Raw genomic sequence first — 15,739 nt, 5'->3', positions numbered from 1 at the left:
ATTATAACTTAATATAGGACAATATCTCAATGACGTCATCAAACCACTGACGTCAACCTAGGAGCAGCTTTTGGCATTTTAGTTTATTTTTAGCTTTTATTTTTTACTGCCACTGTTTCTCTCAGCACCCTACGGGGCCCTTACGCTAGACAAGGAGAATTACTAAACCGTGATCACATGCCCGGCGCACAGTAGTGGCTAGCGCGCTCGGCTGGAATCAGAGGGGTGATGCTAGACTCTTAGCGGTGATTGTTTGTTTAAGTGCCGATGCTGACATTTTCTGGACACACTTTTTGGTCACACGAATCATGAGTCAAGATGACGTCACGAGGGACCACGAAGAAGCGTAGCTAGCACGTTAATTTGGCGCGGAGTCTACAAACCTGTGGCGAGCTTGCGGGAGTACACAACGTCAATGATGCCGTTAGCGTAGCTGGATGAGATCAGCTTCAGGTCCTCTGCGCCGCCCACTTTGGTGTCCGGACACACTCCGCCATTGCTCGAGCACTGCAATGAGCCGGTGAGTAAACTAAAACGCATATTAACAAAGACAACATATTTCGAACTGTTGCTTTATCCGACAGAGGAACCTTTAAAATGTCGACGTAATGGTTGAGTAGCTCGTAAAGCAAAGCTTCATTTTTGTGCTGCAGCACTACTACCCGAATTCTCCCCAAAACTCGATGTCTGAAGCCTATTTGACCTTTGCCCTTTTTGAGTGCGGACGGGTGAGAGGAGGAGGAGGAACACAGCTCCGTCACGGTTTGCCTGCATGCGTTCAGTCTGGTAGTATTAGTATGCGGTTATTTATTATTAGATACCACAAAGGAAGGAAAAATGCTTGCCAGCCCCGGTATCTGCTATTTGTAACCTGAAGCACCTTATTTGAGGTGGCTGAAATAAAGGGATAGTGAGGAAGCGGTAGAGGGAATCAAAGAGGTGAGGAACAGGGAGGAAGGAAAAGGTATGTAAAATAAAAATAAAGCGAGATATACACACTATGATACAATATACAGTAGATTACCTGAGGCCCGCCCGCAAATGTTAGATCACTGAACACACGGCACATCAGGTGGGCCACCACAACAGACTTTATGCAAAAACTGGCGCTCTTTCGTGCACTGACCGCGCACGTTTCCTCCATGTTAGAGGATTATGGATACCATTTTACTACCCTGAGGAAAGTTAGGAAAGGCAGTGTCTGTGCCGTACGCTGGAGCATCTAGATGGACGCCCATTGACTGAAATTACGATTTTAGTTCCCTGGCCACGGCGATTGTCTGCGGTGAAGGCCTCTCAGGCACTGCTCCGCTTTATTAAAAGCACAGGCCTAATCGAAAGGCTATGAGTTTGCTATGATATGACTGTGACATGATGTGATGTGGCATGTCTGTTATGTGACTGTACTAACTTCAACTATCCCTCTCTCACAACTTTTATATCCACTCATCCCCTTCCCCCAGGGCAGGGTAGCAAACCGGTTGCTTTTACTGGTTAACCTCCATGCCTTTCTTCCTCATCTTCCTCCTCCTCCTTGGAGAAACCGGTTTGACTGGGCTGTTAAGGGGAGGTCGTCAACACTTTCCTGTCCTACGATAGCAGCCCAGCTTCCCAATAAGGCAGCACCCTTTACCCCTTTGTAAAATCGTGTAAGCATCGCAATATCGTGTAAGCATCGCAAGGTGGCGCCGCGGGCGCCAGTGAACAGCGCTCTCTCCTAGCAAACCCGCATACTTGGCCGGGCAAAGCACGGCCGCCTCGATCGGCGCGCGCGCGGCTTGGCTTAAGCCCCGCCGCGCGTGCCGATCGATGCGGCCGTGGGCAAAGCGAATAGCTGACCTGTAGATTTCGATGTCTTTGCCACATCTGCACGGGGACAGCTCTCGTTGCGCGCGTTTGCGTTTGTTGAAGATTACGCGCGCGCTCCCTGACCGCAGATCCAACTCGCTTTGCGCGCGCATTTGGTGCTCGCGCTTGGATGTTCGTCATGAAAGAAAGCTGTCTTGCGCGCACGCTCCTGCTTCTCGCTCGAGCTTCACCGGCTGTAGGTGTGTTACCCTCCACCCAGCCTACAAACCTACAAACAAACACATATCCAAACAGAGCTCTGTACCCCAAGATATGGCCAACACAATACAAAAGCGAATGTCTGGTGCGCAGACACTGCTACACTATACCACACAACATGGAGATGTAGGGCAAGCCTCATAATGCCTCTAATAGATGGCCTTAGTCCTGAGCAGTGGGAGAACCTTCTAGCCAACTCGGACGCACAGCATCAGCTTATGCTGGTGCAGCGGGCCAGAGCCGCTGCTGAGGACAACGGACTCCTGGACAGAGGACTGCCGACTACTGCTCTTTCCTAATCCACTACCCCAAACCCCAATTTTCCCAAATGAAGTTTATCAATCAATCAATCAATCAATCAATCAATCAATCAATCAATCAATCAATCAATCAATCAATCAACTCACGCTCGGATGAAGTCATGCTTGAAGTGAATGAGCAGCAATGGACACACTTCGATGTGGTGTCCAGAAAATAGCCGACAGCTTTGCCTATTTTTGCAGCACAAATATAAAAGAGGCGAGCTGTTTTCACCCATGTGAATAGGGGACACTTTTTCCCGTGTGCTGTGAGGCCGCTGTGAAAGATTTGATGCGCGCTCCCGTAGATTAGGGAGTTGGTATTTTGCGCTCATCTCATAGCCATTTTTTTAGGTTGAAATAAGCACGTATACGAAGAGTGAAGTTCCGACGTTAGGATTGTTTGCGGCGCCTGTGCTCCCGGAAAAAGAAAAATAGCTATTCAGTGCTTTTCTTGCCCTTCGAATAAGCAGCGGAGAAGGGGGGCAGAGCCACAGTCTCTACGGAGCAGCGTCCGCCCAGCTTGGGAGATGGCGGGATATCGAGAATACGGGAGAGGTCAAAGGGTCGACCTCTGGTAGTGTAGACGACTCGCGGAACCTCTTCCCTCCCGGATAAGCTGATCCGTGAGAGCTGCGACGGGGCATTGTAACCCGTGTCGCGTCGGTATTTTTCAGTATCTCGCTTCGGAAAGCGCTCTCAATGATAGTGTGGCCGCGGTGGCAGCGGGCGTGAAGAATGACCCCTCATGTTCGTCCGTGTACGGATGTACCCATCTGTTTGCGAGCGACGACGTCTAGTAGATGGGCCTCGGACGTTGCCTTTCCGCGAAACGGTGTTTACAGATTAACTCTGAGGCTGGGAAAAGATGCACCCGTGGGGAAGCGAGCGATCGCCAAGTTCCTCGGAGAAGGGCAGAATCCTCTGATATTTCGATAGTGGAAAGTGTATACGCTTGTACAGTGTTATTTGAGATGACTTGCCTTCTTTCCCTTGTCCTTCATTGGCAGTGTTCCACTTTCCCCAATTCATGATTGGTAATGTTTTTCATGTCCCTAAGGATGTATTGAGTGACTGCGAACTTTCCCTATTGGTTACTGTTCCCACCGAGGGCGGAGACGTCGGGTTTAAAAGAAGATGTTTTGGTAGAGCAAAGGGCTGGTTTCGTCAGGTGAAACTACGAGTCAGTCAATTGTAAATATAGTTCTCCTTGCTTGTATCTTTCTGTTTGATTTATTATTGTTAATAAATAATTAACCTTTCCGGAAGTGTCCTCGAGTAATGTGAATAAGCAATATCAAACCTGCAAGACGTCAAGCATCCTAAAACCTTTATCAAAAGATTTCCCTCTATAAGATCCAGAGGGAAAATCAACTCGAAATGAAAATTAAACGGCTAACCTAAACGTATCTGCGGGAAGAATGCGTTTGCTTTTTTGCGCCTTCTTGCCGTATTTGCTCGGCTCCATGTGGATTGCTTCTGCCGAGAGTCCTCGTTGCATTTGTCTGTTACTTTTGCTTTTTTGTTTCCGCGGTGTTTAATTCGATTTGGCTCCACGCTGCTGACCCGAATGTCCCTGATGGGCAAGGCGCTTTTTGATATGGACCAAATACGAAAACGCATTTTGTGATGTGGCTGCAGGTAAATGGACAAATATGGCTGAAATTCCGGAGTGACGTACGTTTCAACCGTTTGTCCACATCGAGACAGCGGTGCTCAGTTGGACGCATCCGCTGGCATGGAAAAATTCACTCCGACTGCCAGATTTCGCTCCGTATGAACAACTCAGGGCGTGGGATCGCATCTCGATGGCATCAGCAAAAAAGCTTTCCATTTGTTCTTAAGGAAAGGCTTCGGTCACATTGACTGAAGACTTCAACCACTTGTGAGTTCACGCCGCGTCAACCACTCGGCGGCATAGTGCTGCATGTTCTCGTAACAGTGTCTCAATTTTTGTTTTCGCGAAATCAGCTGGGCACAGCTGTGCCTCTCAAACCATAAGCAATGGCGCCAGCGTGTTTGCGCCTTTAAAAGTGCACCTCGTGTCCTCCTCGGCATACTTGCGCAACGATTAAATCGCGTGGGTGATGGGATGTGACCGATCTTGAACAATAACCACACTCATTTACGAGCCCGTGGTCGCCATTTTGCCGGAGAGAACAGAATGTGCCGTTTTGTTGAGGCCGCGCATGTGACGAAACCGAAGTGAGGAACAGTTGCACAGGAAAGTAAGAAGAAGGCCGAAAGTTCTCAGCTTCAGTACTCAACATATAAATAAACCTGTTCTCTCTAATATTCGGTCCATTACTTCTTCGACGATCCCCACCCATCTATGACAGAGTGCCTGAAGCCGGCACTTACTCTACACCTGGCTGTAATCTTAGCCGGTGCTGCCTTAATTCATGGTCGTGGTTAGCGTATTTAACATACGGGCTGCTCTATCAAATGTCTACTGAACCGGATCCCTCCAAAGCGGCTTTTACCGCCGCTGCACTCCTTCTTGGGTCGTTAATCTAGAAAACTACTACCATGCCATTGTTTTCATATACGCTTAATACAGCATCGATTTTGCGTGGTTACGCAAAAGTCTATCAATTACAAGGCTTACAAAGTGCACAGCTGCGCTACTTGCTGCTCAGAATGTATCACAAAACTTTGCATATGAGATGACGTCTCCCCTTTTCGTCTTTGAAATTGTACGCAGCGCCGGTTTACAGGGGGTGAATAAGTGAAAACTAATAGTGAAGGACCGCTGGTGTGACAATTGTCGCAGTTGATGTATCAATCCAATGACTTCCAGTTACAACGGTAGAGTCGTGGCCCACTTGTTTTGATATTTCACTCATATGCAATTCGTGCCACCTGCCTAAAGTTGAGTGCATAACACACAAGACGGTAGACGAATGCGTCATCTGAGGAAAGCAACACGCATCCTCGTTATGAGGGAGCCGTGACGCCGCTTCAAGTATATATATATATATATAAGCAGATAAATGAAGGGGAAATGAGGGTGCTCGTTATAATACATGAATGAAAGAAGCCAACAGTCGGCGAGGCCAAGGAAAGTATTGTGGATTGTACTGTCTTTTTTTTTAATTTTTACTTCGATAATCACATAAATTAGTAATGTAATCTGTTCAGGCGAAAGATAATTAAACACAAAGTAGAAGAAAAAACAACGTGCCGATGGTGGGATCCGAACCCACGACCTCCGAATATCGCGTCCGGTGCTCTTCCAACTGAGCTACATCGGCCGCTGTCCCCCCTGCTACTTTCTTGGGTATTAATGTTGTCTGTATACGAACCTTGAGAGTGTACACCAGCGCCACCCTCAACCAAAGCGGCGGACGTGGAACGCCCTGTGTTACCGCCAGCGTCACGTACAACGTGATCAATAGCGAGGGCGAAAGCTGTGCTAGAACTCTCTTATGCTACCTATGGCTTCAAGACTGCCAGACCGAGACCCCCGTAAGCTAAAGCAGATAAATGAAGGTGAAATGAGGGTGCTCGTTATAATACATGAATGAAAGAAGCCAACAGTCGGCGAGGCCAAGGAAAGTATTGTGGATTGTACTGTCTTTTTTTTTTTTAACTTTTACTTCGATAATCACATAAATTAGTAATGTAATCTGTTCAGACGAAAGATAATTAAACACAAAGTAGAAGAAAAAACAACGTGCCGATGGTGGGATCCGAACCCACGACCTCCGAATATCGCGTCCGGTGCTCTTCCAACTGAGCTACATCGGCCGCTGTCCCCCCTGCTACTTTCTTGGGTATTAATGTTGTCTGTATACGAACCTTGAGAGTGTTCACCAGCGCCACCCTCAACCAAAGCGGCGGACGTGGAACGTCCTGTGTTACCGCCAGCGTCACGTACAACGTGATCAATAGCGAGGGCGAAAGCTGTGCTAGAACTCTCTTACGCTACCTATGGCTTCAAGACTGCCAGAACCGAGCTTACGGGGGTCTCGGTTCTGGCAGTCTTGAAGCCATAGGTAGCGTAAGAGAGTTCGGCATATATATATATATATATATATATATATATATATATATATATATATATATATATATATATATATATATATATTGTCAGGCATGCGAACAGAAGAGAACAAGGAAGTGCAAAAAGAGGCTCTCCGGAGTAGAAGTGGAAGAAGAGGAAGCTCACTATATCTTGGTTAGCACATCAGGCTAAGGGGCAGAACCACTTTGTAAATAAACCTTAACAGTGTGGTGGAAGGTGCTGAAAGATCACCACGGATTCCTCTCTACCTCGTTCGAGCCGACGACTCGCTGGTCTCCCCCCTTTGACACCCACAATGATTCAAGACGGCGATGCACGGCAGCCAGGTCCAGCGGCACCCGCATGGCAGCATTACCGTGAGCCACGGACCTTTTCTGGCAAGGCTGGCGAAGACGTGGACGACTGGCTCACCAATTACCAGCGCGTGAGCAAGTACAATCGCTGGGATGCCACTGTTATGCTGGCAAATGTTTTTTTTCTTGGACTCCACAGCCCTGACATGGTTTGAGAACCATGAAGCGTCCTTAACGAGCTGGGAGCGTTTTGAAGAGGAGATTCGAAATTGTTTCGGGGATACCACGGCAAAACGGAAATGCGCTGAGCAGATTTTATTCCAGCGAGCCCAAGGGCCTGGTGAAACATGCACAGTGTACAAAGAAGAGGTCCTTAAACTCTGCAAAGCGGTGAATCCGAGCATGTCTGATGAAGACAGAGTTGGCCACCTATTAAAGGGCATCGCGGTGGACGTATATAACTTTTTAATTACAAAAGAAAACTTAGATTCTCCCACGGCCGTGATCAAGCACTGTCATATGTTCGAAACTTTAAAGCTGCGTCGCATAACCCCGAAATTCGGCCGTCTGCCTAACGTGACCACTGTTGCAAGCGTGGATTCTCACGAGCATTCACATGAGCCTCCGCATTTGGCCGACATGATTCGCCAAATTGTCCGTGATGAGCTCTCCCGCCATCAAGATGTGAACCGCGGTGCAATCCCCTGTGATAGCTGCTCCCTGCAGGCAGCTCCCATCCAGCGCTCTTCTTGGCGTTCTGCCGCTCCTCCTCCCGTCCGTGACCACCGAAACGACTCATATGGCCCTGCTCCCCCAGCTCGTACCCACTACAGGGCGCCACCTCCTCCGCAACAACGCCAGCGGCTGGACTTTGCTGATCGCTTCGATCCTGTTACCGAGGACTATTATTTGGACCGTGCTCGTAAACCACCCGTCTGTTACCGCTGTGGTATGCTTGGCCACATATCCAGATTCTGCCGCCGCCGGAACCCGCCACCACGCTACCAGCGCCAATGGTGGAATCGCCGTTCTACCGTGAGTCCAGAAGTCCGTGACCCGACCTATCCCCCTCCTTCGGGCTCCTACCGCTACGTACCACCACGCAACGACTCACCAGTTTCTGATCGCAGCCTGACTCCTCCTGCCCGCCGCTCCCGACAATCGCCTTCTCCCCGCCGTTATTCTCCGCCACCGGGAAACTAGCGTGTGCGGCCGATGGAGGTGCGGTCGCCAGGTCATCGATATTGCCAATTCCTTTACCGATCGTTATGCTGAAGAACCGCTTGGAAGTGTTAGTGGATGGTGTTTGTGTTATGGCCTTAGTGGATACGGGTGCTACAGTTTCCGTGATGAGCTTAGATTTTAAGAACCGTCTCGGCCGCAAAATTATGTTTGGCTGGGATAGAACTGTCATATTTCGAGGTGTAGGGGGAGAATCGTTGCTTCCGCTTGGTATTTGTTATGTAAATGTAGCGATGGCTGGACACGAGTTTAGAACTGAATTTACGGTGCTCCCTCGCTCTACGCACGACGTTATTCTAGGAGTTGACTTTTTACAGCAGTCTGGCGCAACTCTCGACTTCAACAGTGGTGAGATATCAATAAGCCCCAGCCTTCGATCGGCCCTCATAGAAGAATCGCCGCGGGCGGTCCAAGTGTTTTCTGTCTTCGAGGATACCGTCGTTCCGGCGATGTCCGCCATCTTCGTCCCAGTTGTGTCTTCGGGTGCGGTTCCCAATGCCTTCGACGCTCTGGTGGAACCCGCTTCCCTTTCCGGTGCCAAAAAGAGTGTGTTGGTGCCCCGCAGCGTTGTTCGAGTGAACGAGGGCCGTGCCACGCTTTGGACTGTCAACCATACCAATGAACCTGCCGTATTGCCGCGTGGTTTGAAACTCGCCGACTTTGAAGAACGCCTTTCTATGCACATCGCCGCGTTCAGTGACGGCGTTGCTCGTTCAACTAGACGTCTTGATCATGCTGATTCCCAGTTTCAGTCTATGATAAATGAATCGCTACCCTCCAACGACCGCCGAATATTGATGGAGGTTCTTATGAAACATGCGGACGTGTTCGACTTTGCTCGAGATCAGCCACCACCGATTCCGCCTTCCCGCACCCATCACATGATCGACACTGGATCTGCACACCCGATTAGACAGACACCATACCATGTTTCACCTTCAGAACGTAAGATAATTGACGAACAGGTCCGTGATATGATGCAAAGAGGAATCATTCAGGAGTCATCTAGCCCATGGGCCGCCCCTGTGATTCTCGTGAAAAAGAAAGATGGCACCTGGCGATTTTGTGTCGACTATCGCAGCCTCAATACTGTCACCAAGAAGGATGTTTACCCGCTCCCGCGTGTTGATGATGCCATTGACTGCCTTCATTCAGCTTCCTACTTTTTATCTGTTGATTTACGGTCCGGATACTGGCAGATACCGATGCATCCGAAAGACAAGGAGAAGACGGCATTCGTGACTCCCGATGGGTTATATGAATTTAACGTGATGCCTTTCGGCCTATGCAACGCTCCGGCTACCTTTGAAAGATTTATGGGCACTCTTTTGCGTGGACTGAAGTGGCAAATTTACATGTGTTACCTAGATGACGTAGTGATTTTCGGGAGGACCTTCGCCGAGCATAACAGCCGTTTAGCTGTGGTCCTTAACTGCATGGAGAAAGCGGGTCTCGTGCTGAACTCTAAGAAGTGCCGCTTCGGTGAACGCCAGATCGTTGTGCTTGGGCATTTGGTTGACAAAGACGGTGTTAGGCCTGACCCACAGAAGACTGAAGCTGTCAGCTGCGTCAAAGAGCCCAAGTCTGTAAAAGAACTCAGGAGCTTCCTGGGACTTCGCTCTTACTTTCGACGCTTCATCCCTAAGTTTGCTGACGTAGCCTACCCCCTCACATGCCTCTTGCAGAAAGATATTCCTTTCAAATGGACTCCTGAATGTGATTCTGCGTTTCGCCAGCTCAAGTTTCTTCTTACCTCGCGGCCCATACTGCGTCATTTCAGCCCGACAGCTGCCACTGAACTCCACACTGACTCAAGTGGCATCGGCGTGGGTGCTGTGCTCATACAACGGCATGACGGAAACCAACACGTTGTCGCTAATGCAAGTCGCACCCTTAGCAAGTCCGAACGCAACTATACCGTGACGGAGCAAGAGTGCCTTGCCGTCGTTTTTGGCGTACAGCGGTTTCGCTTGTACCTTTATGGACGTTCCTTTACAGTCATCACCGATCATCATTCGCTTTGCTGGCTGGTGAATCTACGCGACCCCTGCGGTCGGTTGGCCCGCTGGGCATTACGCCTTCAGGAGTTCAACTTTACAGTGTCGTACAAAAGTGGCCGCCAACACGCTGACGCTGACTGCCTCTCGCAACTACCCTCTGCGATGACAACTTTGACGACTATCTTGCCGCCGTTTCCGTACAATTTCCGGATGTTGCCACTTTCCAGCGAGAACAACGAAAAGATCAAGACTTGGTATCACTTTATGAAAAAGCTCGTGATCCGGCATCTGCGAACCCTTTCTGCATTAGCGATGGTTTGCTGTATCGAAAAAATTACTCGTCTGGCGGTGCACGCTTTCTGCTAGTCGTTCCGGCTAGCCTCTACTCCTCTGTTCTACAATCTATGTACGATGACGTTACAGCTGGGCACTTGGGGTTTGCCAGGACTCTTACGCGCATTAAAGAACGTTTCTACTGGCCAAATATGCGTCGAACGACTCAGCGTTACGTGAACTCCTGCGTGCAGTGCCAGCGGTTCAAGCTCCCCACGACTTCTCCGCCGGGTCACTTACATCCGGTGACACCACCGACCACACCATATGAGCAAGTGGGTGTTGAACTCATAGGCCCGTTTCCCTGCTCGTCCAAAGGCAATCGCTGGGTCATCGTGTGCGTTGATCATCTCACGCGTTAGTGTGAAACTGCCGCCATCCCTTCCGCCACCGCCGCTGACGTCTCGTTCTTTCTTCTCCACGCTGTCGTCCTCCGTCATGGGCCTCCTCGTGTAATTATCAGTGACCGAGGCCGCCAGTTTACGGCAGATGTTGTGGAGCAGCTTCTGCGCTATTGTATTTGCCAGCTGCGTCACTCTACGCCGTACCATCCCCAGACAAATGGCCTCGTCGAACATACAAACCGGACACCGACGAACATGCTTGCGATGTATGTTGACTCGCGGCACAAGAACTGGGTGACGTGCTTCCTTTCATTACTTACGCCTATAACACCTCGAAGCATGAGACAACTTCCTATAGTCCATTTTTCCTCCTCTACGCCCGTCCGCCTCGACGTTCTCTTGACACCATTTTGCCGTTCTCTCTCGACACCGAGCCGTCTGTTTCGAGCACCCTCTGCCGCGCTGAAGAGGCTCATCGGGTCGCCCGATTACGCCCTCTGGCCTCGCAGGACCGCTCTAAGCAGCGCTACGATCGTCGGCATCAGGATATCTCCTACCTTCCCGGCGACTTAGTGTGGCTCTGGACACCTCTCCGCAAGCGTGGTTTGTCCCAGAGGCTGTTGTCGCACTACACAGGCCCATTTATTGTGCTCAAACGCATCAATGAGTTGAACTACGTCGTGTCTCGCCAATGTTCCCAAGGTCGCCCCTCTCGGAAAACACAGGTAGTTCATGTCGCAAGAATGAAGCGCTGCCACTCTCGCTCGGGACTCTGACTGACAGCCCAGGGGCTTCGTCTGCGAAGGGGGAAATGTCAGGCATGCGAACAGAAAAGAACAAGGAAGTGCAAAGAGAGGCTCTCCGGAATAGAAGTGGAAGAAGATGAAGCTCACTATATCTTGGTTAGCACATCAGGCTAAGGGGCAGAACCACTTTGTAAATAAACCTTAACAATATATATATATACATATATCATGGGGTTTTAATAGCGAGATAAATACATTTTCCCCGCTTACTCACGGCTGACAGTCCAAACCGCCGACCTCCCCCAGTGATTGCGTGCGCTGCCGAGCGCACGCTGGCCACTGCGGACCGTGCTCTTGGGAACAAAGGAACACATGCTGACAACTAACAGGCATTTATTGCTGCAATAACAGCGCCAGCTTGCAAATACAGGTCGTCTGACTCACCAGCAGGGCTACGGGCGAAGGTTCGCCCACGCTAGGGCAGGGGATAAACTCCGAGGCCGGACAAGACGGACAAGCGGGATAAGTCCCGCGAGGCTTCACCTCGCCGGTGACTGCGGAGTGCCGCGAGGAGACGTCCGCTCGCGTCCAGGTCCCGATGCCGAAGAGAGTTGGCTTTGTCCGCGTGCGCGGTGAGAAGATCAGGGGTGGCGCTTGTGCTGCCGCGACGCTGGTGCCATCTGTCGATAGTTAATGGTAACCACCAACGCTGACGGCATTTTGCGATAGCTAGAGTAACTACCACAGAGGGGAAAGCCAACTTTAGAGGGGACGTTCGGAGATCGTTCCCCACATCCCCCCAACCTTAAATTGACCTACGCGCCTGTAAATACATGCTATGGAGATGTCTTCATGAACTCGCACTTGAGGCAGGACCTTCCAGCAGAGATAGCACCGACGACGTCCTCGCAGACTTCCGCGGTGCGCCGACGGTAGTGTGAAGGTCTCCGCAGGATGGCTGGCATGTCACGTGGGCTTCAGTGTCTGCAGGTCGGTACGCAGCGGAGCCCAGTCGAAAACTGTGGCCGGGAGTCCGTAGAGGTGGCGTCGCTGTCTGGAAGGCAGATGCAGACGGCGCCAGAGAGAGTACCGAGCCAGGTGCTGGTACGGTGCAACACCAGGGATTGTGGGAAGTGGATCACGTGTCCACAGGGTCCGCGAATCCGGCTGAAAACTGCAGGTCAGGATAGCAGCAGCCAGATGTGACTGTTGACTGGTCTCAAGAAAAAAGAAAACAACCCGAAAATGGGTTACGCGCACACAGCCGCGAGGAGGCATCAGCACAATGGGTTGGTCCTACTTCGCTCACCGCACTTAGCGGATTTGCGATCAGCGTCCACCGTGCCGGACGGTGTCGGAACGCCCGGTGCCGAGCTGCAATACCAGCAAGCTCGTCGTGGCACCCGTGGCCCCAGGCCACTCGGCTCCCAGAGCCCGCGACTCCCAGAGTCGCAAAAGAGGTAGATGAGAAAATATAAACAGACAATTCGGACCACCCACGCGGCTTCCGTACTTACTCGATACAAGCTTGGCAACTACGCGGGCACTAGGCCTCGCGCTCCCTCGGTGTGGACCATGTTGTTTTCAAACTGAAGAAACTTTTCCGAAGGGCACAAAAAATGCACTGAGCATGTCGAAAAGTTCAAACATGCTGCAGCGGAATTCACCTCGCACTCAAGAAAGCATGCCGCAAAGCCTAGCGATGAAAATTCATTCTAGGCCTAGCATTTGTCATGACCGGACAAAGAACGTCGCTTGCGACGGACAAACAGTGATCCAATATTCCAAGAGCGGCCCCACGTTGAGCGCCAGATGTGGGGTTTTAATAGCGGGATAAATGCGTTTTCCCTGCTTAATCGCGGCTGACAGTCCAAACCGCCGACCCCACCCATTGATCGCGTGCGCTACCGAGCGCACGCCGACCACTGCGGGCCGTGCTCTTGGAAACAAAGGAACAACACGTGCTGACAATAAATAGGCATTTATTGGTGCAAAGACAACAATGCCAGTTAGCAATAAAACACAAATGAATACAGGTCGTCTGACTCACCAGCAGGGCTACGGGCGAAGGTTCGACCATGCTAGGGCAGGGGATAAACTCCGAGGCCGGACAAGACGGGCAAGCGGGATAAGTCCCGCGAGGCTTCACATCGCCGGTGACTGCGGAGTGCCGCGAGGAGACGTCCGCTCGCGTCCAGATCCCGAAGCCGAACAGAGTTGGCTTTGTCCGCGTGCGCGGTGACAAGATCAGGGGTGGCGCTTGCGCTGCCGCGACGCTGGCGCCATCTCTTGATAGTTAATGGTAAACACCAATGCTGACGCCATTTCGCAATAGCCAGAGTAACTTCCACGGAGGGGAAAGCCAATTTTAAAGGGGACGATCGGACATCGTTCCCCACAATATATATATATATATATATATACCGGGTGTCCCAGCTAACTTGAACCGAGGGGTACAAAATAATATATTTGAGGTAGGTCAGTGAAACCAATTGCATTCAAATGCCAGCCTCCTTGGGCACTACAGGCAATTTTTTGTTTTGCAATTACTTAATTAGCTAATTATGTTAATTTATCTAATTTAATAAATATCGACTTTAGACCAAACATGTAAATTGGAAAGTTGTAGAGCACCTTCAGAAACCCCCATTTCATTAATTGCGATAAAGAAAGTCTCACGTGTATCGTTTTTTCCGGGCTCAGAAGAAAGCCCGCGAAATACAAATAATACCACGTGACTAGTGCCTTTGTGCGCCGCGATTGTGGTGCTCTCAGTCGTGGTTTGAGCGAACGAAATCAGCTGCGGCCGTGTCTTCTAGCGGCAGGCCGATATGCCTGCGATGGCTTCTTCGGCCGCGTCAGACAGCCGGCCCACGTGACGGTGCAGTAGCAGCGAGAGCGGCGAGCCGACACCACCGACATTCTAACAAGGTCTCCTTCTCTCCCATCAGCGAACGTCCCGACAAACGAATCAGCGATAAGGTATCAGCCACTGAATCTGCGCATACAGGCTTGGGTAAAGGGGCGAGATGACATCATGTGACTCGACTAAAATTAGCGCTGCACTTTCATTTGCCGGTTTTTTATCGCCAATCCGCCTGTCATGATCTAGGCTGCTGCGGTGCGCAGGCCTGGCCAAAATCGCGGTGGCGACGGGCGAGCTCGAGCTCGCTCGAACCATCGCCAACATTTCTGGCTGCCGCTGCAACGGGACCATCGGGTCACAGACGCAGCTTATGTCGTTCGCTCAAACCACGACTGAGGGCACCACAATCGCGGCGCACAAATGCGCTAGTCACGTGGTATTATTTGTATTTCGCGCGCTTTCTTCTGAGCCCGGAAAAAAAGATACACGTGAGACTTTCTTTATCGAAGTTAATGGAATGGGGGTTTCTGAAAGTGCTCTACAACTTTACAATTCACATGTTTGGTCTAAAGTCGATATTTAAAAAATTAGAGAAATTAACATAATTAGCTAATTAAGTAAATGCAAAACAAAAAATTGCCTGTAGTGCGCAAACAGGCTGGCAGTTGTATGCACTTGGTTTCACTGACCTACCTCAAATACATTATTTTGTAACCCTTGGTTCAAGTTAGCTGGGACACCCGGTATATATATATATATATATATATATATATATATATATATATATATATATATATATATATATATATATATATATACATACATACATATATGAAGGAAAGAAGGCAACAGTTGGCGAGGCCAAGGAAAGCGTTGGGGATGGTCCTTTGTCTTTTTTTTAATATTTACTTGGATAATCAGAGAAATCAGTATACCAGTCTGCAGCCTCTCTTTGCCCAAGCCAACGTACCTACAAGCCGTTTTTGTGTGCATGATGGCCTCCTATGGAAAAAGAGTTATTCGCTTGTCGGCCAGCGATACCTACTCGTAGTTCCCAAGACGTTGTGCACGGACGTATTGCGTGTTACGCATGATGATCCAACTTCTGGGCATTTGGGATCGGTTCGAACACTCCACAGTGCTCAAGAAAGATTTTACTTGCCCAGAATGCGCTCGACGGTTGAACAATACGTTGCCAGTTGCAAGCAATGTCAACGCCACAAACGTCCAACTGCAACTCCGTCTGGCCTGCTGCACCCTGTGAAGACCCTGACAGCACCGTTTGATCAAGTAGGCATTGACCTCGTAGGTCCGTTTCCGAAGTCCGTGGATGGAAATCGCTGGATTGTAATCTGCGTGGACTATCTCACACGTTACTGTGAAACCGCCGCTCTTCCATCTGCTACGGCGCATCAGGTGTCGCTTTTCTTGCTGCACTCAGTCATCTTACGACACGGGCCGCCACGAATTGTCATCACTGATCGGGGCCGACAATTCACTGCTGATGTTGTTGAAGAGCTCA

At 50.1% G+C, this 15,739-nt stretch overlaps 1 protein-coding gene across 1 annotated transcript in view; it reads right to left on the bottom strand.

Moving 5' to 3' along the window:
* The window catches only part of LOC146206820 (protein Skeletor, isoforms B/C-like), a 248,491-nt gene that overhangs the window by 61,797 nt on the left and 170,955 nt on the right, over positions 1-15,739 (bottom strand). Inside the window, exon 16 of the mRNA XM_084591583.1 lies at positions 384-507. Within this exon, the coding sequence (XP_084447709.1) occupies positions 384-507 (124 nt within the window). The remainder of the gene's footprint in view (positions 1-383; positions 508-15,739) is intronic.

The sequence above is a fragment of the Amblyomma maculatum genome, chromosome 1, assembly GCF_055883805.1.
Source record: "Amblyomma maculatum isolate TAMU_Amacu chromosome 1, ASM5588380v1, whole genome shotgun sequence".
Taxonomy (NCBI): domain Eukaryota; kingdom Metazoa; phylum Arthropoda; class Arachnida; order Ixodida; family Ixodidae; genus Amblyomma; species Amblyomma maculatum.
This window is presented reverse-complemented; position numbering and strand designations above follow the sequence as displayed.